This window comes from Corythoichthys intestinalis, chromosome 16 (genome assembly GCF_030265065.1).
Source record: "Corythoichthys intestinalis isolate RoL2023-P3 chromosome 16, ASM3026506v1, whole genome shotgun sequence".
Taxonomy (NCBI): Eukaryota; Metazoa; Chordata; class Actinopteri; order Syngnathiformes; family Syngnathidae; genus Corythoichthys; species Corythoichthys intestinalis.
In genome coordinates this window covers 25,195,153-25,211,745 of record NC_080410.1, presented here as the reverse complement: position 1 = coordinate 25,211,745, position 16,593 = coordinate 25,195,153, and the positions used below count along the sequence as shown (strand labels likewise).

General features: G+C 39.2%; 1 protein-coding gene across 8 annotated transcripts in view; it reads left to right on the top strand.

Moving 5' to 3' along the window:
* Positions 1–16,593, top strand: part of cep112 (centrosomal protein 112) — a 295,686-nt gene that overhangs the window by 54,362 nt on the left and 224,731 nt on the right. For all 8 annotated transcript variants that reach the window (XR_009060878.1, XM_057817528.1, XM_057817531.1 and 5 more), the window contains exons 9-13: positions 500–599; positions 887–1,005; positions 1,192–1,335; positions 14,305–14,447; positions 14,615–14,744. Coding sequence is in view for 7 of the 8 variants with exons in the window: in XM_057817528.1 (XP_057673511.1) it covers positions 500–599; positions 887–1,005; positions 1,192–1,335; positions 14,305–14,447; positions 14,615–14,744 (636 nt within the window). In the remaining variant the exon portion in view is untranslated. The remainder of the gene's footprint in view (positions 1–499; positions 600–886; positions 1,006–1,191; positions 1,336–14,304; positions 14,448–14,614; positions 14,745–16,593) is intronic.

Genomic DNA, 16,593 nt, shown 5'->3' with positions numbered 1-16,593 from the left:
AATGACATGTTTAGGTAAGAAATATATATATATATATATATATTTTTTTTTTTATAAGATCTAAAAGTTTTTGAAATGAAAGCAGTGAATTAGTCTTTTTTTTAAGTCAAATTTGAGATGCAATTGTTGGCTGTTTTCAACAATGTACATCGAAAATAAAGACATTGATTGACTGAAAATGGTTCAATATTACATGAAATGTCTTGTTTTCTCATCTATATGTATAATTGCTCCTTACCTAAAAAAAAAAAAAAAAAAAAAAAGTTTTATCCGATTACAAGATTAATCGATAGCTGCAGCCCTAATCATAACTCATTCACTGCTATTGGTGGCGATAGATGTCCATTTCAGCTTCTCTTAATTGAAATTGATTGGACGTGATTGGAAGTTTTATTCAGAATGTGTTCCAAACTTTTGTCCATACCTTGTAAAGCTCTATACATTTTTATACGTCAATGCTGTCATTTACACTGAATGTTAAAATTCCCCCTCCACTTAGATTCTGCACCGAAGGAACGTGGAGATTGACGAGCTGAAAAGTCGATATCGAGCCCAGCAGAAGGAATCCGAGGACATGATTCACAAACTGGAGCGGAAAGGTAAGGGAGGAAAGTGGGGGTCATGGGATTGCAGGGTTAACTGCAAGGATGTTTACGGTAATGTCGAAGAACGCTCAGGGTGAAACCTCCTGAGATACGATTCCTGGCAATGACGTTCTCCAGCTGTGATGCTCAATCCAAAATGTAATCCTATAATGTTTTTTCATGCTTATCCTCCAATTGTTCATTTCTCCTCCCCTGAAGTTCTTATGCTTGCCTGTCTGTGTGTTGCACAGCCCGAGGCACATCCTGACTGCTATGTTTTTTTCTCGCATGCTCGGCCGCAGTTCAAAGTGTGCTGAAGGAATCCCAGGTCATCCGTGAGAGCAAAGACAAGCAGATTGCCGAGCTGAAGAAGATGACAGATCAGAGCGCCGACTGCTTGAAAAATGAGTGGGAGAAGAAGGTAGAGTGGAGGCGCTTGCATGTGCTACTCCAGCCTTGCGCCAAAAGGAAAAAAACTGTACAATTGCATAAGACTCATGTTAAACGTTATGACTATTAGTTGACTCATTCTTAGTCATTTGCTTTTCTTTAGTTGTTAAATTAACATTAATTGTTTGCATTTTTGTAATATTTTCTTCTCTACCAGCTGCATGCGGCCGTGGCCGAGGTGGAGAAGGAGAAGTTTGAATTGCAGAAGCAGCACACCGACAACATCCAGGAGCTTCTGGAGAACACCAAAATGAGGCTGGCCAAGATGGAAGCTGAGTACAATGCTCGCTCACAAGCCACGGTGAGTATACAAATGTGTGTTCAGATTCTGACACCTCAAGCCTGAATAAGCGCAAGATTTGTTGGCATATCCGATTACATTGCTTAAAGCCAGTGGTTGCGTTCAACACTTGGCTTCATTGCAAAGGTGAGGAATAAGAAGCATTTTTGCCATTGTGGAACTGCATCTTAAGAAGCTTACAATATTAACACTATGTGAGCAGATGATGTTGTCATACCAACACAAAACAATAATGCAGACAGTAACATGCCAGGCTTATTTTGTGCAGTGGAACACATTTTCTTGCCTTATTTTGGTTGCCTTCCAAGTTCTGGTATAAAACCCCTTATCCGCACATGAAAAAAATACAATTTTATTTTTTTAAGCTAAGGCTGTCATAATTATGAAACGTTAATGAAAATGCCCTGTTATTAGAAATGCAACGATTATGCCGTGGCCCAAAAAATTCAAACAAAATGTAACTGAAAAGGTGGCTTGCATTTTAATCCGAAACGCTTTTTTTCACCGAAATACCATTACCGAAACCGGAAAAAAACAAAAAAGATTATTATGAGTTAAAATAATTTCATATTACAACCCCTCTTGATTTTTTCGTTTTGATACAATTTGTAAAATTATTTTAACTAGTAGGTCACCATTGTTATTGACGTCGAAGGGCGGTGACATCACTTCGTCACGCTACGCTGCTGGGCTTCCAGAGTATGACTCTCGCGACATAAAAGTGTTATCTCTTTAGCTATTTTAATTTGAACCCGAGAGAAACATTTATGAGCATGACAGCACTGTCGATATTTCACAAAACGAGCAGCAAAAGCAAAATGAACATGAAAGACGGGATGCGACGAGACGCAAGTATGACAAAACCGGTGTTCTGCCAAAATGTGCTACACCAGCGAAACGTCCTACAAGAGGCGAATTGACTCCCAAAGTACTACCGTGCTCCATCAGCTTGTTTTGTTCAGATGCATAAAGACAGAAACATGCTAAAGATGCCTTAAGAAAACGCTTAAATGTTGTAATATCAAATCGTAATTCTACTTTCTGGTTTTTCCTGTGTTTTCTTGTCATTTTTCTGTGGGTTTGTGTGCTACCACACCCTATTTGATTCCTGAATAAAGATCATATATGACGATATATGATAAGGGTGGTTTAAATACGCTACGTGACTGTGGTCAACAGATCAACAATCTGCCTTAAAGCTACTACAAGAAAACAAAATGCTTAAAAGTATGAGAGGGAAACACCTACAAAAAGTATTTTGAGGCAATGACAAGGTAATAAAAGACTCAATATAAAAAAATATTTAGTAAGTACTCGCCACTTTTAACCGAAGTGCGCATGTGTTGGACGTCTCGCCGCAAAGAAGGAATTGCAGAAGACATGTATTGTTCGTCTAGTGAGTGATAAACTACGTCATCACCCCGAGCGTCCATTGCGTGCATAAAACAGGGCACCCTCCGTATGTCAAAAATCAATGGCAATATTTTATGTGTTTCTAATAACATAATTTAGTCAAAGAGAACAATTGTGGCTTATTAGCGCTCACAGGTCTTTAAGTCCGAATTTCCCTTTAACATTTGGCGTGTGCAAACTTTACAAATTAGTTAATCCACAAAGTCATTGAATGTAGTAGTATATGTAAAATTGTGTCCTTCAAATGTTTTTGAAATGATCAGTTTTTCAATTTGATGAATGACTTATTTTCTGCCTTTTGAGACATATTTTTTATACACATGCACAGCTGTCCCAAAGTATTGGCACCCCTGCAATTCTGTCAGATAATGCTCAATTTCTCCCAGAAAATGATTGCAATTGCAAATGCTTTGGTAGTGACATCTTCATTTATTTTGCTTGCGATGAATAAACACAAAAGATAATGGGGAAAAAAACTGAATCATTATCATTTTACACAAAACTCCAAAAATGGGCCTGACAAAAGAATTGGCACCCTTTGAAAAATCATGTGATGCTTCTCCAATTTGTGTAATTAACAGCACCTGTTACTTACCTGTGGCACATAAAATGTCATGACAATAACTAAATCACACTTAGTCTGTTAAAATGGATTAAAGTTGACTGAACCTCTGTCCTTTGTCCTTGTGTATACCGCATTGAGCATGGAGAAAAGAAAGAAGACCAAATAACTGTCTGAGGACTTGAGAAGCAAAATTTTGAGAAAGCATGGGCAATATCAAGGCTAGAAGTCCATCTCCAAGACCTGAAAGTTATTGTGTCTACCGTGTGTAGTGTCCTCAATAAGTGTAAAGCCCATGGCACTGTGACTAACCTCCCTAGATGTGGACGGAAAAGAAAAATTGACGAGAGATTTCAACTAAAGATTGTGCGGATGGTGGATAAAGAACCTTGACTAAAATCCAAAAAAGTTCAAGCTTTCCTGCAGTCCGAGGGTACAAAAGTGTCAACTCGTACTATCCGTCGGCGTCTGAATGAAAAGGCACTCTAAGGTAGGATACCAAGACCCCACTTCTGACCCAGGGACATAAAAAAAGCCAGGCTGGAGTTTGCCAAAATTTACCTGAGAAAGCCAAAAACGTTTTGGAAGAATGTTCTCTGGTCAGATGAGACCAAAGTGGAGCTTTTTGGGAAAAGGCATTAACATAGAGTTTACAGGGAAAAAACGAGGCCTTCAAAGAAAAGAACACGATCCCCACAGTCAAACATGGCGGAGGTTCCCTGATGTTTTGGGGTTGCTTTGCTACCTCTGGCACTGGACTGCTTGACCGTGTGCACGGCATTATGAAGTCTGAAGACTACCAACAAATTTTGCAGCATAATGTAGGGCCCAGTGTGAGAAAGCTGTGTCTCCCTCAGAGGTCATGGGTCTTCCAGCAGGACAAAGACCCAAAACACACTTTAAAAAGCTCTAGAAAATAGTTTGAGAGAAAGCACTTGAGACTTCTAAAGTGACCAGCAATGAGTCCAGACTTGAACCCCATAGAACACCAGTGGAATGATTTGAAAATGGCAGTTTGGAGAAGACACCCTTCAAATCTCATAGACATGGAGCTATTGGCCAAAGAAGAATGGTCTAAATTCCAGAAGAGCATTGTAAGAAACTCATTGATGGGGACTGGACGCGGTTGTTCGCAGTTATTTTGTCTAAAGGTTGTGCTACCAAGTATTAGGCTGAGGGTGCCAATACTTTTGTCAGGCCCATTTTTGGAGTTTTGTGTAAAATGACAATGATATTTTTTTTCCATTCTTGTGTTTTTTCATTGCAAGCAAAATGAATGAAGATACTACTACCAAAACATTTGTAATTGCAATCATTTTCTGAGAGAAATTTAGCATAATCTGACAGCTACAGGGGTGCCAATGCTTTTGGCCAGCAGTGTTTATGGAGGTCCTACTACTATCGTACATTGTATGTTCCAAGCTCCTTAAATCATTGACCAAAGTGCAGCTTCAGGGTATCGGTAAGTGTCTCATATCTCAAATCTGTCATCTATTCCCTCTTTAATTGTCATGAATGCACATACTTCTCTCAGCCGCTCTTTCATGCCAGTATAAAAACTCTAAAATGGTGGGAGATGATGCACAGCTCTTTTTAATGTGGCTTATCACCACCGGGGCTACAAATAGCGTTGTTGTCAGTGTCGTCATCTGCGAGCGGGGCAGGCGGGTGGCCGTCATGCCGCGTAGATCACGCTTATGTGCATATTGCAGCTTCGATCTGTCAGCAAGCTCACATTTGAAAGGCATCAACCAGTGGACAGTGTGGGGCCACTGTTAAGGCTCCTCTTTTAATAATTAAGGGCAGATGAGGCCTCTGAGGATGAAAAGAGACCTCTGTCATTTTATATTAGCCGTTCTGCTGCATGCACTTCATGTACAATGTTCAAAGTGAACTTTATCTCACGGCACCACTTGGACAGTATTTTGCATTCGTACCAAGTAATAGTCCAAAGTGCTGCTACAGTTCTTATGGATGGATATTTTCGGACCTTTTAGCAAAAGCTTTGATTAGGTATACATTAACACGCTGTGAAATAATTTACTGTGTACTGTACTGTATTTGGGTTTCACCTCCTCCACGACTACTGCTACTGATTATATGAGGTCATACAGATATGTGTATGAATGTTATCTATGTAGCGGGCGCAGCAGACACAGTGACTGAGTAGGTGCTTGCAAATAAAAGACTAGCCGCTATCTCCTGAGGTGTTGCGCCAGCCCATCTCTTGATAATTTCCATACGCAACATGTCAAAGATGTAAAGACATGAATCAGGAAAAACTGATGCAAAACTTGCAATTTCAGGAGATGGTTTTCAGGGTTTAGTGGAACTTGTACAATAAGTAAGATGGTTTTTGAATAGTTTTCCTGATTTAGAGTTGATAGTCTATATTTTTTACTGCAAGAGGAATATTTTAAGTAGGGCTGGGAAACGATTAGATTTCTGATCATGAGTAATTTGCAATTACTCAAGATTAATCACGCTGCTATACGCTAAAGTCCAAATGGTATGGATGTTTAAACACCGTAAATGGCAGCCAATGAGTTAAACATAACCTGCATGCACACACCGGACAAAACTTCACAAGTTGAGTGATGCCAGCTGTCATCAAGTTGCTGTATATCATTTTCTCCCATGAACATTTTTTTTTTCCCATATCTTCAAAGACTTCCCTTTTGCGTCTTTAAAGGGCAGAAGGAGTCATAACGCGGCTCAAGGAGCTTGTAGTTCGCACCTAGTAATTCACGTAGGGAACACCTAATTAGGGGATGTAATTTCGCTCCCACTCTGAGTGTCCAGGTGTAGCAGCCGAGCTCAGGCAGGTGCTTCTTCTCATCTCCTGCCAAAGTGTCAGCACGTGGCAACACAACACAGGTCTCTTTCTTGTTCCTTTCTTAGCACACGGCAACTGCCAATACAAGAAAAGAGCTACACACACCGCTCTCCATCCTTGCACGCCCTCCTGCTGTCATCGTCAGCCTCTGTCATCATTCACGTCCGCTAGCACGCTCCATCTTTAATCAAATCCCCATCATTAGCCTTTATCAGCCCACTCAATACTGCATTCCATGCTGTCATATTACGCACCGTGTGCAGCAATGCCGTATTTCGTTTAGTCCAGAATTGCCTGTCTGCACGCTTGCAACTTTGATGCTTCATATTCAATTGCTCCACTCCCACATAATGATTTTTAAAATTCTATTTACATAAGCTGTTTAACATAGGTAGGATTTACAAGGCAGCACCAAGGGCTCGATTGGATTCATGTATTTTGGCATACTAAACCTTTACAACACGCAACTATTGAGAATATTGACAATTTAACACGGTCTATAATATTAAATGCACTTATTTTTAAAATTCGTCCCATCTGTGATTTGTGGGAGCGATATGCAGCTGATTTCATTAGTTCTCGCAAGGTTTGAAGCTAACTTAACAAAGGTGCTATCAAATTGATGAAATTTAGCGACAAACTTGACTTTGCAGGTCTTTTACAAGATTTAATTTTATTTTGTGGTGTGTCTGAAACCAATACAATTACCGTATTCGCCCGAATATAAGACGGCCCTGATTATAAGACGACCCCCTCTTTTTCCCGACTCAAGTTTGAAAAAAGACTTTTTGAACACCAAATTAATTTTTATACAGAAAATAATTACAGTACATCCGAAACAAATGATTATAGCAATATATTTGAGAGAAAAAGCATGTTATTTTGCCTCATTCAAATCTTAATATCTGAACATTTAAATATGTAAACTAAAGTGCAATCACATTCGTAAATGAATGGCTTCTGGGGTTTTTTTCTATTGTGATAAAACAACAAAATTGCAACAACTGCATTAACTATCAAAGTGAAGTCTTACTGTAACTGTAGTCTTGAAACAAATCTGAATAAGGAAAAACATTGCAATAAAATAAAATAGTGCAAACTTGTTAAACTTGGGAGTAGCTGAGATCTGTCATGACAGAACATTGCTTCAATGATATCTGGCGCCATCTAGCGTCGTGAATGGTGAGAGTAGCTGAGATCTGTCATGACAGAGCATTGCTTCAATGATATCTGGCGCCATCTAGCGTCGTGAAAGGGTATACTCTAGACCGCGAATATAAGACGACCCCCTCTTTTTCAGTCTTATTTCAATGCAAAACATACAGTCTTATATTCGGGCCAATACGGTAAGTGATGTCACTTCCTGATCCTCTACGTTGCTGATGTGGCTCCACTTTTAGCAATGACTGGACAGACACTACTTGATATCCTATGGTGTTTTTTTTTTCTTATCAATTTTGGTTTGTTGTCAAATTGGTCTTGAATTTAATAGTGCACATGATTTTCACTTCAATTATTCATGAAATGGCCGTAACATTTCAATAGACATGAAACATTTTTTTTTAGAAATACTTCTAAAACGATTTTTAATGGTTAGGCGGAGATTTTCACATTTCGAAGTAAGATTTATACGTTGCAATTTTTGTTTCCCTTCCATGTTCATCATCAGCCAATCACCAGACCACTTTCCAGTCTTTGTCCAGGTTGCCACAGCTCTGTACGCCCTGTTAACTAAAGCCTGAGTTATGCTTCTGCGTTGCGGTGACAACGGCGTAGCGACTTCGGCATCAATGACCATTCGATAGTTCTGCGGCAAGGGAACGCGTTGCTCTGTAAATCACCACCAAGTCATTATAGGAGTGTGGCGTTTTGTTTGTACGGTTTTGGGGGACTCTTGTCGACTTCCTCTAGTTTTTTCCAGTTACACAACAATGCCAACGAAGATGGAACGCTTGAATGTGGATCTTCAGCTCATCAACAGTGAACAACATATGTTGTTCATACAAATGTTGAAGCGCAGGCAACGCAGAAGACTCTTGCGGAGGTGGTCTGTCCGACTGTTGATGCCGCACAGATACTGGCAGTCACATTACGAATCCTAGCATTGGGTGGAAGCCAGCAAGCTGCGTTGTCCGGCGTTTTGTCCCATTTCTTTGCCGTGTCCTACAACCAGCCAGTGGGAAGCCATAGCATCTATGGAACTTCCCCAAACTGCGTTGGAAGCCTTGATGGTAAACACGTTATCATAAAAGCACCGAGGCACTCTCAATCTATGAAGATGTATCAAGTGTATGAACTGTCTGTTGTTGAAAATTAAGCATAAAACCACTCTACTGACACCAAACCTGTGCTTTATTCTTCATATACTTGAAGTGTAAAATGTAAATAAGTCAGATTTAGCAAACATACAGTGTGGCAAATAAGTATATAGTCAACCACTAATTGTGCAAGTTGTCCCACTTGAAAATATTAGAGTGGTCTGTAATTGTCAACATGGGTAAACCTCAACCATGAGAGACAGAATGTGGAAAAAACCCAGAAAATCCCATTGTTTGATTTACAAAGAATTTATTTGCAAATCATGGTGGAAAATAGGTATTTGGTCAATACCAAAAGTTCATCTCAATACTTTGTTATGTACCCTATGTTGGCAATAACGGAGGCCAAACGTTTTCTTTAACTCTTCACAAGTTTTTCACACACTGTTGCTGGTATTTTGGCCCATTCCTCAATGCAGATCTCCTCTAGAGCAGTGATGTTTTGGGGCTGTCGTTGGGCAACACGGACTTTCAATTCCCTCCACAGATTTTCTATTGGGTTGAGGTCTGGAGACTGGCTAGGCCACTCCAGGACCTTGAAATGCTTCTTACGAAGCCACTCCTTGGTTGCCCTGGCTGTGTGTTTGGGATCATTGTCATGCTGAAAGACCCAGCCACGTCTCATCTTCAATGCCCTTGCTGATGGAAGGAGATTTTCACTCAAAATCTCTCGATACATAGCCCCATTCATTCTTTCCTTTACACAGATCAGTCGTCCTGGTCCCTTTGCAGAAAAACAGCCCCAAAGCATGATGTTTCCACCCCCCATGCTTCACAGTGGGTATGGTGTTCTTCGGATGCAATTCAGTATTCTTTCTCCTCCAAACAGGACAACCTGTGTTTCTACCAAAAAGTTCTATTTTGGTTTCATCTGACCATTGCACATTCTCCCAGTCCTCTTCTGGATCATCCAAATGCTCTCTCACATACCGCAGACGGGGCTGGACGTGTACTTTCTTCAGCAGGGGGACACGTCTGGCAGTGCAGGATTTGAGTCCCTGGCGGTGCATTGTGTTACTGATAGTAGCCTTTGTTACTGTGGTCCCAGCTCTCTGTAGGTCATTCACTCACCGTTCTTGTTATCATTTTGACGGCACGGGGTGAGATCTTGCATGGAGCCCCAGATCGAGGGAGATTATCAGTGGTCTTGTATGTATTCCATTTTCTCATAATTGCTCCCACAGTTGATTTCTTTACACCAAGCGTTTTAGCTAATGTAGATTCAGTCTTCCCAGCCTGGTGCAGGTCTACAATTTTGTCTTTGGTGTCCTTCGACAGCTCTTTGGTCTTGGCCATAGTGGAGTTTGGAGTGTGACTGACTGAGGTTGTAGACAGGTGTCTTTTATACCGGTAACGAGTTAAAACAGGTGCCATTAATACAGGTAACAAGTGGAGCCTCGTTAGACCTCGTTAGAAGTCAGACCTCTTTGACAGGGTCTGCCTTGATGGCATAGGTCTGCCGCAGAAGCATAACTCAGCCTTAAGGCTGCGCCAACTTTAACAGTCTGAATTATGTCTACTACTTAGGCAAAAATAAATAAATAAGGATATGCATTCATTTAGCGTAGGTTACTTGGCATGTGGATCCATTGACCGACGCTACGCTATTTAGCATGTGGATCCATTGACCGGGGCAGAAAGTCTTTACACGTGTCTTTATTTTGTCGGTAATTGAAATTAAAATGGATGGAGCAATTAAATCGTATTTGTGGATGCTCTCAATGCATTACCAAATTATATATTTCTTTGCCAGTGTCCTTGTACATTGAAAAAAGCAGCCCTCCCTCATTTCAGTCATGGTGACATAAACTAACTTGGACTTCGTATCGCGGCTCGTTTAATCGTCATTACTAAATATTGACATTATTCCATTGAAAACATCTTGCATTAAAATTAAAAATAAGATATACCTTCTGCAGAGGACTCTACGCTTGCTACTTCTTTTCCTGCAGGTTCTCCAATTTAAAGCGGTATTCTGGCAACCCAAAGTGGAGGGCATTTTGTGTTAGTGTTAATTATACACAGCCTATACACAGACTATGCAGCTGCTTAGGGCCCCTGAACACTAGGGGGCCCCCAGTCTGGCAATTGTTTAATTTATATTCTGTTTACTACAGTTTGCTTTATTGACTTTTGTGAGTGTTGATACTTGATTACAAGCTTAAAAAAATAAAAGTTACTCCTTAACTTCTTTCTTTCCACTTTTAGAAAAAGGTTTGGCACTATCTACTGTAAGTTCTGACAATCATTTGGGGTGAGAGGTTTGAAGTATGCAGTGCAACAAAATCTGATTAATATACAAAATATGGACGTATGGGTTGGATTGCATGTATGGGTTTCACAGTACACTGACGAAATGGTGGGCCAAAAATATGGGCCCCTTTGCATTATTTTGCTTAGGGCCCCCAAATGGCCCGGGCCGGCCCTGGATCTAGTTGCAGTACAATTTTTGGCCATCAATCCTACATTGTCCACCTTTAATTTCAAACAGCAATAATTCTTGAACTGCAGTAACATGCCTTGAGCTGTAGGAACACTTCAAATAGTTAACAAATGTTTGAGTGCTGGATGGAAGAAGTCAAAGGGAAAGTGCAGTCGTCCCTTGAAAATACAAATTATGAAGTTGAGCTGCTTGATTAGCGAACTAACACACTTTAACTATTACTTATTTAGCTACAGTTTAGGCCAAAAGTTTGGACACACCTCATTCAATGCAACATAAATGAAGGTCCCAACCCCATTCGTAAAACAATAAATTCCCCTAATCAACCCCGAAAAGGCATACCTGTGTCAAAAAGTCAAAAAACATTTTAGGTGACTCCCTCTTGAAGCTCATCAAGAGAATGGCAAGAGTGCCAAAAAAGTAATCAGGGCAACGGGTAGCCATTTTAAAGATACTAGAGTATTATACATGGTTTAGTTTTGTTTTTTTTTGTTTTTCACATTTCAGCTTTTTTTTTTTGCCAGGTACATAATTCCACATGTGTTTTATCACCTTCAGTGACAATTTACAATTTAAAAATTCATGAAAATAAATGCATGAATGAGAAGGTGTGTCCAAACTTTTGTCCTGTACCGTATTTTAGAATAGTGTTGCTCAGGGAGTGGGACTCATTTCAGCCCGGGAATTTCATGCCTCAGACCGGCCCACTTTATATCATTTAATATAGGGATGTCCCGGTCGCATACTAGTATTGTTGCACGTCCAAGTCCGAGTCACCTGATTTTGAGAATTTGCCAATAAAAAGTCCCGATACAGAGAAAAAATAGATTTATACATACAGTATATGAACAAAAGTTCCTAACATTTTATAGTACTGCATTTTTTCTTCTTGTTTTTCTGGGAGTGTTGCAGAGGATAACACGTGTATATTTTTGTTTCTTTTGGAAATGCCATTGTATTTCTAGATTATTTTTTTACTTTTAAGCTCTTAAAAAATACAAAATATATAAGTGCACTGCCCAAAACAGTGCATTTCTTTGTGCACTGGTCTCTTATGTTTTTATATGAAGTATTTTTTTTAAGTTTGTGAAACTGTAACAAATATGCATGCACAATACAAGCTGGCATACAAATACCATGTGGACGCCACACTTCACTTGAGCTACAAGCTATAAGTATAGTTGTGTGCTAAAATCTAACGATCTTGTATAAAATAACCCTAACCCTAAAAAAACAAAATAACCAAAAAAAAAAAAAAAACAAATAAAACAGGTCACGCAATGTAAAGTTTAAAGGGTTTTTGGGACAAATGGCCCTAGCCCAATTAATTACCCTAAACTTAACACAGGGGTATTGCGGATATTGCGATAACTAGCTATGTGTGGAAGTCATTTAATGTTGTGAATCAACCGTTAAAGTTGTTAAAATTGCTCACGTAATTGCATTAGTTCCCTTCCGTCTACTTTCGACATGTGTAAGTTTTAAAACTGTATCATTGTTTGAAGATAGATTTAAGTCAAGATTTTGCCGATTTAGGAGCATTTTTCGATAAAATGTTAATTAGGTTCGCTAGGAAGGCTCTCTACAACAGAGCCTTCCTGAGAAATCTACTGCTTTAAGATGGCGGCTGTTTACTAACGCATCTAGTTCTTTATACATGTTGCTAATGCTGCCATGTCCGTAATTTGCATATAGTTCTATAATATGTGATAGCTACCGTAGCATCATTTGGACGTAGTTTGTAGGCTATCGGCTAAAGTCAGGTATTATTGGAGCCACCTAGCATCGCGTTTGCAACGGCATCACAACTCCCTTGCCGCCTCCCCACTCCTGCTGCGCGCTCTCGTCTCCGTGAGTCTGTGACTTTTCTCGCGTCATTCAACCAACATAGTAAAGCATAGTAATGCACGCCTTTCCCACCTCAGTAACAGTAACGGCGTTGCCAAGATGAGAAAAGTAATTAATTAGATTACTCACTACTGAAAAAAATAACGCCGTTAGTAACACCGTTAATTCTAACTAGGGCTGTCAAAATTATGGCGTTAACGGGCGGTGATTAATTTTTTCAATTAATCACGTTAAAATATTTGACACATTTAATGCACATGCCCCACTCAAACAGATTAAAATGACAGCACAGTGTCACGTCCACTTGTTACTTTGGTGTTTTGTCGCCCTCTGCTGGCGCTTGGGTGTGACTGATTTTATGGGTTTCAGCACCATGAGCATTGTGTAATTATCGACATCAACAATGGCGAGCTACTAGTTTATTTTGATTGAAAATTTTACAAATTTTATTAAAACGAAAACATTAAGAGGGGTTTTAATATAAAAAATTCTATAACTTGTACTAACATTTATCTTTTAAGAATTACAAGTCTTTCTATCCATGGTTCGCTTTAACAATGTTAATAATGTTAATGCCATCTTGTTGATTTATTGTCATAATAAACAAATACAGTACTTATGTACAGTATGTTGAATGTATATACCCGTCTTGTGTCTTGTCTTTCCATTCCAACAATAATTTACAGAAAAATATGGCATATTTTATAGATGGTTTGAACTGCGATTAATTACGATTAATTAATTTTCAAGCTGTGATTAACTCGGTTAAAAATTTTAATCATTTGACAGCCCTAATTCTAACGCCGTTATTAACAACACTGATTATTAGTATTCAGATTAGGGATTCCCCCCCGCGAACATGAACACACAAGCTGAGATCTAATAATTTAAAATACATTTATGTGACAGCACCACTTGGTCCATCACATGTTTGTAACAGGTCTAATGTCAATTCGGAATAAGGTGAAAATGCTGGCATCATTTTATAATTCTTCATCAAATAACAATATCACATATTATAATTGAAGATTTTGTTCCCTGATTTTTTTCCGCCCTCCACAAGATCCAATGTAGTATGTTCAAGTCATGCTACCAGTATGTCATCAGAATTTCCCAAAAATAGTGCTCCCCCTCAAGACAATTTTAAAGGCTGCTGAAAGTATAGCTTGAAGTCAGAACTCCAAAGCTCAAAGTCGTGATACTTCACAAACTGCGGTACTGTAGTTTCTACTTCTTCGTTTACAGTGAAAGGAAAAAAAAACATCTAAGACAGCTTCACACGATAAGATCTTTCCCATGCTGCCGCGGTGCTGCTTCGACCTTTGGCACAGTTTGTGTAGTGAAGATGTTTTTTGCTTTTGATGACTCACATATCTTGGAAGAAAATCAGTGCAAAAGGGAGTTTATTTGAAGTCGACCGCGCCGCAAGTTCAAACTTGTTTCTAAACAGCGAAAACGCAGCAGCAGCTGACAGACTCGTACTCCACAATTTATCAAGTGGAACTTGTATAAGTTATTATATCTTCCTCTCCACTTGTGTGGTCTATAGGTGCAAACGGCACACGAGCTGGAGCAGCAAGTGAAACAGGAGCGGGCCCGAGTGGAGGAAAGCGACGGGGTGCTTCAGAAGGTGACGCTAGAGAAGGCACAGCTGGAGAGTCGCCTAGCTGAACTGCAGGAGGCTAACAGAAGGTCTGAATGTGAGCTCACTGGTTGCCATTGACGATCATAGTTGTCCAATCCATTTTGGCTCAAAATGGTTTGCACGTCTATCGCTGTCAATGGCAGTGAAAGAGTTCAGAGATGTTAAAGAAGAAAAGAAAATGGCACATAAAAAAATACAACCACTGTATTTCCAGAATGACTCTCCTTGTGAAGGAGAGGGATGAACAAGGCGTTTTATTTGAGGAGACCTTGAAGGGGTTAAAAGCCAAACATGATGCTGATGTGAACCACTTGCAGCAGGAACACGTTTTGGCTGCAGCAAAGGTAAAGCTTGAAAAATTCAGTTGTTCGCTATTTATATAATTTTTTAAACTGTCTTGCTGATTTTAATGTACCTTATTAAGGGTGTAACGGTACATGTATTTGTATTGAACTGTTTCGGTACGGGGTGCCCGGTTCGGAACGGAGGCATACCGAACGAGTTTCTGACGTAACGTAACCCTTACTTTTCAAGGCTGTGAGTTGATCGGGTTACAGTTTCTTTGTATAGATTACTGGACTGTCTCAGGAAATTAGAATATTGTGTATTCTAATTTTTTGAGACAGTCCTGTGTATATATACAGGACTGTCTCAGGAAATTAGAATACACAATATTCTAATTTCCTGAGACAGTCAGGAAATTAGAATATTGTGTATTCTAATTTCCTGAGACAGTCCAGTATATTTACTCTTGTCTTCTCTACTATAATGTGGACCAACACGGTAGGAAAGTATATAACCCAGAAATGTCAACGGCGCGACAACGTAGTGAAACGCGGGCGTTAAAGTCAATCAGCTATTGCACACCAGTCGCAGTGTGGCCACGTGTTAGACGCTTCCCAGAAGCGGCTCAACGCGACGTATTCGAAAAGAACGTCAGAGTTTATTATTTGATGCGAGACACGGCCCTCCTGCGTCAATACTACTAGCTAGGATCGGGCAGACCGGAAGTCACTCGTGTAAAAATACGGCGGATCCGGTCGATTTTCACACTAAGATGCAATCGTAACCCACTTTTTGAGTCCATCAGATCTCTTGAGTGGTAGATCGGGGCACAGTTGACTTGTCTTTGTTGATTTACTGCTGTCTTCTCCGCTATAATAATAACCAACACGGCCCCGTGTTCAATACAAAACCCTCCTACCACAACAAAATAAGTAGGAACTAGTATTCACATAGGAACTAACGTTATATGACATAAAATATACAATATAAATGAATACTACATCACATTTTTAAAATATAAACACATAATAAAATAAATAATAGCCCATTTTAAATAAAATAAATTGAAATGAGCTAAAACACCTGTAATAATAAGAATAATACACAGATCCTGCTTACACAATTAAATTTATTAATTTTTGTGTAGCGCTTTAACTTGAGAAAATCCACCAATAAAGCTTTTGAAAACCGTTCATAAGAAAAAAAAAAAAAGATTCATTAAGGCATTTTCATTTGTAAAATACATGTTAAAATCTTTGTCATTGGGATTGCTTTTCTCTTTAGCACAGGACTTCTTTTTTCTGCTTTCTTTCAGAAAGAACGCTGACCAATACGCGGGGTCTGAAAGGCAAATTGTTGTTGGATCATTTTTAAATACCCGCTACTTTTTGAGCAGAATTCTAGCTTTGTATAGGCTAATGTTCCTATTGTTGAAAGCACAAAAGTGTGTAATAAACAACAAGCACATCTATATTTTGCATTTTGTTTTCTTACTGTACCGAAAATGAACCAAACCGTGACCTCAAAACCGAGGTACGTACTGAACCGAGATTTTTGTGTACCGTTACACCCCTACTTATGTCTCCATTTTTATTTCTGAGTGACTTGTTTTTAATGTCATATACTTGTGATTAAAAGCACTTTTAATTAACTGTGTTGAATTGTGCTATACAAATGAATTTGCCTTGCGTTTTGTGGGAGTTTTGCTTTCTAAAAAAGTATTTTGACAGCATTAACATTTTCTTTGTACCAGAAATGATGTGATTTTTTTGTCTGATTTTTGCTTAACTAATTTCTTGACATAATAAAATACATTTTTATTTCTGATCCCAAAATGTTTTTAACAACCCAATGCATACATGTAAAAGTCTGACTTTTTTTCCACATGGTTAGAACATTTAATCTGAT